Below are 10,991 nucleotides of genomic sequence, written 5' to 3'. Positions count from 1 at the left end.
AGCATAGGTTCTTGATCTTCCCCCAACATGCCATCACGAAAAAGAAAAAAAAAACTTTAAACATCTTCGACTATGCGGTAGAATATGAACATCTTATAAATGTAAGTGCAACAAAATGATTCTAATTTCAATCATCTATCAGTACATCCTAAGAAAGTATAATAAGCCTCCTGATGCTGTTCTACTATATATCACTGCGTCTTGGTTACATACACACTGATAAAAATCGACAACGAAAACTCCTCCTTAACAAGAACAGAGCAAGACGCACAACTCATACCACACCTGTTTTCCTTTGTTCAATCCGGATTTCCAGTCCGATCAAACCAAAGAACATAAGAACAACCTAAAAAAAGAAATCTTTGCCCATCAAACTACTTTTCGATGAAACGTTAACATTATTGAGAAAATGATGCAAGAAAATTAATCAAGCAATAGTTGCAAGAAACCACACATCAATCTTACCCATTGCAAACTGAATTGGGGTCTTCATCCGCCATTGCTTCCACTATTTCAAGTTTTGAACTTCGTTCAACAGCTTCGAGTCTCTGTCCCCTTCGACGGCAAGATTTGACTTGTCTCCCCCAAATTTCGCAAACAAGCTACGAATAATGCGTTTCGCATGTGCATGTCAATATTGGATCATCACGTTCGTTGAGCTAAAATCCTACCCCCAAAGTTGATTAACGTTCGTACAGTTCTGTCACCAATTTATGGGCTGAATTGGGCTCGGCTTAAATTTCACGTAATCACTTATTGGGCTCATTATATTGGGCTAAAATCCAACACAGTGTAAATGATAGTCCTGGTCTGGCCCACTTAGATATTTTAGTGTAATTATATTTTTCTTTCTTTTCTTTTTTTTTTTTTATTGAAAGAAGTGTAATTATGTTATAAAAGTTTCCTAATATTGAGGTTTTCACCTAAACAGATTTACAATTTTGATAAAACTTAACTATTTATAATTATAACTATCAACATATTAATAATCAACGTAAAACCTACAACTAACCAATAAATTTTATCATAACAAATTATTAATTAAAGTAGAAAAGTATTAATACATTAGTAGAATTTAAACTCATAATTCTATAACACGTGGCCTCGTCAACGACTCATTGGTGACCTTAGATACCGTCCAATGTTGTAAATTGTGTTAAGATGTTAATATTAAACTAGTAATTTGTGGCACACTTTATTTGCGTAACTTTTTTAAATATTATTTCAAATAAAATATTTATAATATTTTATTATTTAATAAAAATATATAAAATAATATATTAATATTAAACTTATACAAAAATAATAACAAAAAAATAAATAAAAATTTAAAAAAAGAACTAGCAAAAGATAATGGGGGAGACGGAAGTTAGATGGGTGGGATGAAAGTTATCAAATAAATTAATAAATTAAATATAAAAATTGACATATCAAAATAATTGAGACATAAGTTCACCCCCTTTTAACTACACTATTAATTTGTGGCATATCCTACGCGCGTGCAATTTTTATAAATATTATTTAAAATAAAATATTTATTATTTAATAAAATATATACAAAATAAAAAATTTATATTTTATATTTTTTCAATTGTTGATGGTGGTCTTTCAATGAAACCAAAAATTGATAAAAAAGTAAGCAACAAACGTAAGTGCGTTTTCACGTAATCGTGCATGCGATCATGCAGATAATGGTTGCTTGCATGCATGGCGCGATCGACGACGGAGCAAACAACGAAAACCACTAATAAATAAGTGGCCGATATCGTGTTACTCGTTTTCGTTTTTTTTAGCAGAAACGCGACAACCCACTTCCATAAAGTTACATCTCCAAATATAAATTCATTATTATCATACAAATACATACATACATATATATACACACACGTGTGTATGGGTGTGTGGCCAATTCAATAAGACCAATTGAACAACACTTTTAACATTAAAATTAATTACACATGTAGAGTTGTAAATGTAAATTAGTCAAATTTTGAGTCGAACGTACTGTTATTTGGGTTTGTTTGAATCACAATCGAGCTCAGAAAATTACGTTTGAGCTTGATTTGATTACTAATCAAAACGAATTTGAGCGAGCAGTTTTAGTTATATTAAACGTAAGTCAAAGTCAAATAATTTAATATTTTCAAATATATTTTATTATTTTTTGGCTAATTGAATCGAGTTTGAAAATCTATCAAATAAAAAAAATAATTAGTTCAAGTTTGGTTTGTAAAATAACGAATTTTTGACAATCAATTTTGAATTGAACATCGATTAATTTAATTATTTTTTCGACCCTAATTATGCAATTACTTTATAAGTCGTCTTTGAATAAATACTACTTTGATTACGCGTTTTATTTAATTAAAACGTCAAAGCTCCTTAAATTTTGGTGTGCCCTACACAGATTTAGGTGTTGAATCAATTTAAAAACAAAAATATAATATTGGGAGCGCGTAGAAATTATTAATTGGGGCATGGAGGAATGAATAAGTAATAATTAATAATATTACTTTAGAAAATTTAGGGCAAATTAAACAATGAAAACAGAGGACATATAGCTTTTGGCTTTATGGAATAAATAGAACCAATCATAGAAAAGAATTATTTTAAATGGAAAAAAAAAAAGAAAAGAAGGCGGAAGACAGAGAAACTTTTCTCAAGGATTAGTACGTAGTGTGTAGTAATTGACTAGCAGCACTAGTAGTGTAGAGATGGCCCCTCTTGTTCCTATCCTCTACAAACTCATCTACCCTTTTCATCAATGGTCCGACTTTGTTTTTTTTTTTTTTTTTTTTTTTTTTATTTTTTTGAATGTGAAAGCATCAAATAATATATTGTATATTATACTAGTAGTACTATGCTGATATGATATAATTTGTATTATTTGATGAGGTCCGATTTTCAAAAATCGCTTCTCGTTGGACTTTTGGGTTCAGAACCTTGGGAACGAGCTTGGGATTTGCACAATGAAGAGATGTCGGACTAGATCCTGCGCAAGTACTTTAACGCTCAAGTTAGGTCGTGTATCGGTATAAAACAGTAAGAGTTGGCTAATAAACAGTGACCTTAAATTTCATAAATACTTGGGGTATATATATACCCCAAACAACTTGTACTCCCAAGGACGCAAACACGTATCCCATATCCAGCATTTCTCGCTGACTTGTGTACTTGACGGACACTAATGGGCAAATTTCGTTCTTGGGCCCATACTGTCATTGGAGCCTCCTTTTACATCTTGGGCTTTGCCTATTTTATCCCCATCATATTTAATACTTTTAAATTCTATCTGTAGAAGAGAATTTTGGTTATTTGAGCTATTTTGAATTCTTCACCTTAAAAAAAAAAAAAAAAGAAAATGTTGCTATTTTTAGATCATTATGATTGTAAAACGTATGTTAGTACATATATCCTTTTGGAATATCCCCATTAACTTTTGAGGGACTAAAGTGAAACAAATTAGTAATAATACTGATAATTTTATTATGCGATATCTAAGCTAATTAATTTAGGTACAACTTTTATATATCTTAATAGCATATATCCACATACACGAATGCTTTTTGTATTCAATTCATATCAATTGTATACATATTGATATTAAGAAATATTTTAATACACATATATATATAGCCCAATATGTGTGTATATATATATATATATGAAATGAAAATACAATAATATGAAATATTAATTTAAAATAAAAGATATATATATATATATAGAGAGAGAGAGAGAGGTAGATAGATAGATAATAGTAATGATAGTGAGGGTGCAGTACGTAGGGCAGGTGGTGGGAAACTTTGAGGTGGAAAAATGGGAATCAGATTCGGGGGACGCATAAATATTGTAATATGCATGATTGAGGGCAGGCATAGGCAACGTGCATGATCAGGACAATGACCTCTTTGGAATCTATCTCAACCCTTCATTTCCACTTTACTCTTGATGTTGTTAAGACGTACGTTGAGATCTTATGAATAAGTTTGATGTTATGAGTCTTTAAATTTAACTAGATGTGCGGGTATTTATTTATCATTTCTTAGTCGTATTAATATATGAATTTAATTAAGATATTAATATCGAAATTGAGTTAATATAATTTATCTCTTATTATTAATGGAAAAAAAAAATACTATATATATACTCTACTGCGTATACGATGATCATTTTGCACATACCATACATGTTCACTGCAACAACCTTATAAAAAGCGAAAGCTGCTGCATGCATATGATGATGATGATGAAAAATAATAATATGGGATTAATTAAGCAAGATCTGGCTTCAATTTCCGAGCCAAACATGCCACTAATATAATGTATTGAATGTATAGGCAATATATCTTGGGATCTCACTTATTAATTAGGATATTTATTAATTATTATAATATATGTAATTAATTAAATAAGTAATTAGTGTATGCATCTAAAGTGATGATCATCATCATGAGTCAAGAACGAAGACAACTAACCGACAAATAATCAAATCTGCATGATTATCTCTGAGTTTATAATACATATGTACATTTGTGTTTGTGTCTGCAGTGTTTGTGTGTGTAAATATTATATATATATATATATATATATATATATATGTGGGGAGAGATCAAAAAAAGAAAGCTTTATTGAAGGGAGGGGTAGGGGTGGGGATGAGAATAGTGACTTTATTCGTTGTTGGTAAGGAGCCTTGATTCTTACAAAAGTGAATTAATACCAAAGATTCCTTCCCTTCAACATTAGAATTCCACCTGTAATCTAATTCATTTCAATTTTTTATTACAAATTCATATTTATTACATATATATGTATATATCTGCAAATGTTCTTTTTCAATTTTTTTAATAAAGATGGTTTATTATTTCTACGATATATTTGTTAAATACAATACAAAATGAAAAATTATGAATAATAAAAAATTCAATTCATCTTCAAAGACGATGGACACGTTCGCTACAATCCATTGTTTTTTTTTTTTATGATAAATTCAAAGCAAACTAATGAAAAATATTGCTATAAAAACATTAAAAAATGATTATATATATAATTAATAGTGATAATGTATAATATAATTAATATATAAACAGAATTAGGGTGAACAAGTTTCCAATAGAATTCACTACTTGCGTACGTGGTCCTGCATGTTGCAAGGAAACAATATTGATTGGTTGGTTCTTACAAAGACTTTGTTTTAGTTAGCTAGGGATTTATACATGGATCTCCAATATGACATCACTATTTCCTAATTTCATGCTTGTAAGCCTGATTTTATTAATTTTTTAGGGCTAGACAGGAATCTTATTCATGATCATCCACTTTGTTGTTTTGTCCGTTAGCAACAAATGTTAGGCTGCCAAAAATGGCACTATTTACCAATTAGGTCGAGACGATTAAGTGGCACAATACCTTATTTTTGTGAAAAATAAATCACGAATTTGAGTACCACAAAAAATTAGAAAGCCCAACATAAAGAAAATAAGTTTACCAATTGGGCATGTTGATAGGGATATATATATTGGTCGTAACAACAAGAAGACCAAAATAGCCTCCATGAAGGCAAAATCTTTTTACAGGACAAATATCCGCATTTTTTTTATTCATATAAGATCTCACCGATTCAACATGGCCCTTTGACCCGAAATTAGGACCATCGATTATCTTATACTTAAGAGCCCGATATCACGTCATTTGAAACTGTACAGAAGTTTGGTTCTATAAATACCCCACAACTATTTTGGGTCACGATAAGACATTTATTACTTTCACACAATAATTATAAGTTTTCCTTCTGATCTCACAAACTAACTTAAGCATTCGTGATCTTTGCTGGGAACCATTGAATGAGCCTAACGATCTCTTTCTTTCTCAAGTTCCCAAACACTTGTGCTCTGAACTACTTTCAAGACGACCTTGATCTTACACCTGAATGAGGTTCTGTATAATATGAGATCATGAATTTTAATTCTATATATTTTGTATATTTTTATTAATTGATTAGGAGATCATGAATTTTAATTCCATAAAAGTGTAGATATTTATTTTTTGTCATTTTATTAATAGATTATTGGTGGATATAATGATATGTACTTATAATATTTAAATTTAAAAAAAAAAAAAAGAAGTATTAGCAATAGATATATACTTTGATGTCGTCATTCCCCTGATCTAGCTATATAGTAGCTACAAGTTGCTTTATCCTCCATGGAGTGATAAAAGGTACAGATAGACAACCTATGTAAATCTCAGTGGGCGTAATTTCCCCAAATTATATTGACTCGTCAAAGAGGAAATAGTACTAGCAAAAGACAAGACAATCGCAGACCTAAAATTTTAATTTAAATTAAATTTGATCGAATTAAAATGATCATAAAATAAATATAATATATTTATTATATAATTAATTGTTTTTTTTAATTATATACCAGTTACACGTTAAGTATATTGTACGTATCATATAATTGATCTAATTTTAATTAAATTAAATCTAAAAAAATTAGAAAAATTAACTGATGAGTAGAAAACAATATATATGTATCAGTTCTTGTTCCCTTAAAATAAGAAATTAAAAGGAAAAAAAAAAAAAGAAATTAAGACAGATCTTTTTGTCAGAAGCATGACCATTTGACACAGAAGAAACTGACAACCCCTCCTCACATCATCAGTATCTAAGAAGAAAAAACCCACACACACACACACCCATGAGAGATAGATACAGAGACGTTCCACGCGGATCAGAAACGCGTGCAATGTCTGCATGAAAGTTTCAAAAATCCCTTCTTCGACTTGTTGCGTTCATCTTTCATCCCCTAGTCTTTACGTGATTCTTGCATTGGGGGTACAGAAATCGAGAAAATTCTCTATCTCTCTCTCTCTCTCTCTTTCTCTCTCTCTCTCTTCTGGTCTCTTCTAAGAAACTTTTTTGGTTTCTGGGATTTGAATACCTTTTTTGGGTTTGGGAATAATTGGAAGGAGAATTTGAATGATGATGATGATGATGATGTACGTTTTATGTGTGAAATTGAGTGCGCAATGCATGAAATTGGGTGTCTTTTGAGAATCTTGTCCAATCTCATCTCCTCTGTCTCGATTACGTACGTAGGAAAAATCGAAAACTATCAGTTTAAAAAACATTCACCAACCCACACACACACACACTCACACTCATATATATATATATATATATACATTAATTATTGGGAAATCATAGGGCAGTTATTTATCCACATTGGACGTAATCTGATGAGAGAGATCTATAAGAAGTTTTCTTGGGGAAGTGCACACAATTACTAACATCTAGATAGATTTTTCGGAACCGGTCAAAAGTTATTAGTTTGGATTTTCCTACACCCTACTGGTTCACATATGGTACGACATAGTCTGTCGGTAATTATTAGGTATCCGACCAACCATAGAAGCTTGAGCATTCTATGTAATTCCTTTAATTTTATCAGTGTGAAATGTGTGAAAATGATTGTAGATATTACTATCTTATAACATGCATGTGAGACTGTGTATTTGAATAATTCTTTTAAGAGTTAATTATATTTCAACTCTTTTAAAAATACAAAATTATGTACATTTTTTTAGAAGAAGTTTTAAAATACTGATGCCAATAAAAAATATTACATACAATTTTTAAATTTTTTCCTCATTTAATATTACCATGTTTGTTTTTATATTTATAAGGGGACAAATATAATATATATATATAGAGCGATTAACATTATTATATTTTTCTTTTATAGGTACAAAATTATTACATAAAAATATTAAATGAGAGGTAAAAAATTAAAATTTTACGTAATTTTTTCTTTTTTTCTTTTTTTTTTTTTTTTTTGCTGAAGTTAACATTTTTCGTCTAAATCATAACAAAAGGGGGTGAGGTGTAAACGGTGAATTTCAAAGGAGGAGTAATTGTAATTTTGGAACTGATTTGAACAAAAAAATAATATAATTTTACATTTCCAAGTAGGGTGTAAGTGTAAACAACCCATCCTTTTAAGTACTATATGTATATATATGTTCATTTAATCAGAAAAAGCAATGTTTTTTTAATTTAAAGATTAGGTCAGAATAAATTCGTCAAACTCCAATAGCTATAAAATGTTCTTTTAAGTAAGGGTGTATTTGAATTGATGGATTTTGATTTAGGGGAGAATCTGGAGAAAATTAAGAATTTTAAATGACTCCATTTGAAAAAAAATTAAAATTTATCAATATCCAATAAAATGTAGTTCAAAATTAAAATCAAAGAATTTAAGAACCTTTAAATCTAGAATTATCCGAACAAATATTTAATGAAATTCATGAATATATGAGCCCGTTTGATGTTTTGATGGGTTTGAATCACACTAGTATATGAGTATTGGTCTACTTTAATAGTAGTTATTAATTGGTCATTACATATATGAATAATTGGTATATACATTGATTGTTGATAATTGAAAAATGATTCATAATATAATTATAACCATTTTACTTTAAAAAATAAAAAGCTAAGACACATTGAAGTTAAAATGAATAACTATAAATAGGAACCATTGATAAATTAAATATGTATTTTCAAAAAAGTTTAAATATGTGGAATTAATTAGAATAAGGAAAGGAAGTATTAGGAGATTAATTTAAAAACAGATGAAAGACTGATTATCACGTGCTTGGATCCAGAAATTAAAGAAAAGCTCAAGGAATTAGAATCCCTGACAGAGATTGATTCCAATTTTAATTATTATTAATGTATATAATATATATCTTTGAGTTCCTTCAGAATATATAAACACAAGACTTCAAAATAAAGCTGGTGTCAATCTCATGCATGCAATTAGCTTGCTATATATACATGAGGGATACAACCTTTGTCCTAAAGCTCAAACCACCAACTAAAAATTACTCAAAGAATCACTCATGCATGCACCATCGATCATGCCCCAAAACATGGGAAATTGTAGTTCGGCCCAAACCTGAATCAATCATATGGTAACTGCAATATACTTATTTTGTGATTGTTGTAAAGTTAAGAAAAACTGAGACTTGTTATGTGATTGATTTGGTTCAGTCAAACCTAGTTTGGACTAGAATTTCCCCTAGAACATTGTATTTATGCATCACAAGAGATGGAGATGGCAATTAAGAAAGCATATATCTACATATAGAAACCTGGAAAATGCAAGTCTAATTACATTATGATTCATTAACATGTAAATACCCTAGTATCAGTCTAGCTAAACATGAAACGTATTGCTCTTTTCATGTAACTGGTTCAAGTTGGACCAAACTCGATTTGAATTAAAATTCTCGTTGTTCAACTTCATGAGTCCTGCATTTCCAGGTGCTAATTAAGCCAACACACACACACACACACACAATGAATTATTTCACCTGAAATTAACAATGGAAGAAATGTAGTTGCATTCCATATACGAAGAACCCGGAATTAATTAGCTTACGGGCGGGCAGGCCTTCTTGAAAAGCATTAGATCTCCGTATGTGTAACAAAAAGCTAGAAGAAGAAATCACACACTCACTTCTCTAATAAACATTAACATCTGGCAGTACAGAGTAGGCATATTAGGCTAGAAATCAAAGTTAATAAGGAAAAGGAAAAAAAAACAAAAAAACTACCATTTCTAGGGTTTCTCGGCCGATCACAGCCGTACACTAACCAGTCTTTGGTTCCACCAGATCACAAGGGTTCTTCCACCAAGAACAGCTTCCAATTTCCATCCCACCAAAATATAATATTTATATATATATAATTCAAGATTATTAATTAATTATAAGGGATTGCTTGTGGAAGAAGAGCTGAAACTGGAAAGTTCCGTCCAAGCAGCGGTTGCATTCCACTGATCATTTCCCAGTAATTGTCTTGACAGATTCAGCTCAGGGTTTTCTTCCATTTTCACTGACGCCATCTGAGTTAACAGCGAGCTCGATAGTTTAGGCCTCGTCGTCTCGCTGCCCACTAACCCTGATTCGCCGCCCTGAAATTGGTAAATCCCCAACGGCGATGGATCTAAACCACCCAAGAAAGGGAATTGCTGCATCTGCTGCAACCGCCAACCCGCCAAGGTTCAATGCCGCCGCCGGCGCCACCACCACTTGATAAAAGTGAAGACATTCCTCCTGCACCACCAAGTAAACTGCTAACCCCGTGAAAGTTCATCTCATTTGTTCCGGCCATCGCAGCTGAAATCCCACTATAGTTCAAGCCCATATCACTTGCGAAATTTTCAGTGAGTTGGCTTAAAGGAGACGTGAATCTTAGAGGCGGAAGCTGCGGCGAGAGTCCTAATAAGTTAGCACCGCCACTGTTGGCAGAAATAGTACTGGTTGAGCTGGAGGTGGTTTGCCGGTCGTTACTGGCCGGAGACTTTGAGCTGGTGGACTTACTTCTTTTGTTCCTCCGGCACCCACCGCCCACCGGAACGTTTCTCAACGCGCCGCCTCTGGTCCAGTACCTCCTGCACGTCTTGCAAAAGTGGCGTGGCTGAGAAAGGCTGTAGTTGTTGAAATAGCAAAACTTTGTGTTTGTTGATTCACAACGAGGGCATTTGAGGGCTGCTTCGGGCATAGGTATGTTGGCGAGACGAGCACGCTCCGACATGGAGCCGGGGCGGATTGATCCAGCTCCACCACCACCATGAGGCTGAGAAGGAGGCGGCGGGGGCGGCGCTAGTGGTGGGAGTAAAGGGTTGGAGCTGCTGCTTCCAATTATTTGATGATTCTGCAAAAATCAGACCCCAAAAAAAAAAAAAAAAAAGCGCAAGAAAATGAAAACGCGTAAGGTTGCATATTCAAAGAAATTAATAAAGTCGAGGGAGGTGAACAAAAATAAAGAATCAAGAAGATCAAACCAAAAAAGGGAGGGGGGGAAGAATATTTATCTTTTGAATGTTTTAGCTTTATTGGCAAAGAAGCTGCTAAGGTAGCCATGGGAGAGCATACGAAAATTCACATCAAGAACCCACAAAAAAATAAAGCCTCACCTGA

The 10,991-nt window shown here is 32.0% G+C and overlaps 1 protein-coding gene across 1 annotated transcript in view; it reads right to left on the bottom strand.

The window, feature by feature from the left end:
- The window catches only part of LOC105161465 (dof zinc finger protein DOF5.1-like), a gene marked incomplete in the record, with an annotated part of 1,820 nt that continues 215 nt past the window's right edge, over positions 9,387–10,991 (bottom strand). Inside the window, 2 exon segments of the mRNA XM_020693682.1 lie at positions 9,387–10,074; positions 10,077–10,728. Of these exon segments, the coding sequence (XP_020549341.1) occupies positions 9,776–10,074; positions 10,077–10,728 (951 nt within the window).

Source organism: Sesamum indicum, linkage group LG5 (assembly GCF_000512975.1).
Source record: "Sesamum indicum cultivar Zhongzhi No. 13 linkage group LG5, S_indicum_v1.0, whole genome shotgun sequence".
Taxonomy (NCBI): Eukaryota; Viridiplantae; Streptophyta; class Magnoliopsida; order Lamiales; family Pedaliaceae; genus Sesamum; species Sesamum indicum.
The sequence above is the reverse complement of the archived record's forward strand: the minus strand, read 5'-3'. Positions and strand labels throughout refer to the sequence as shown.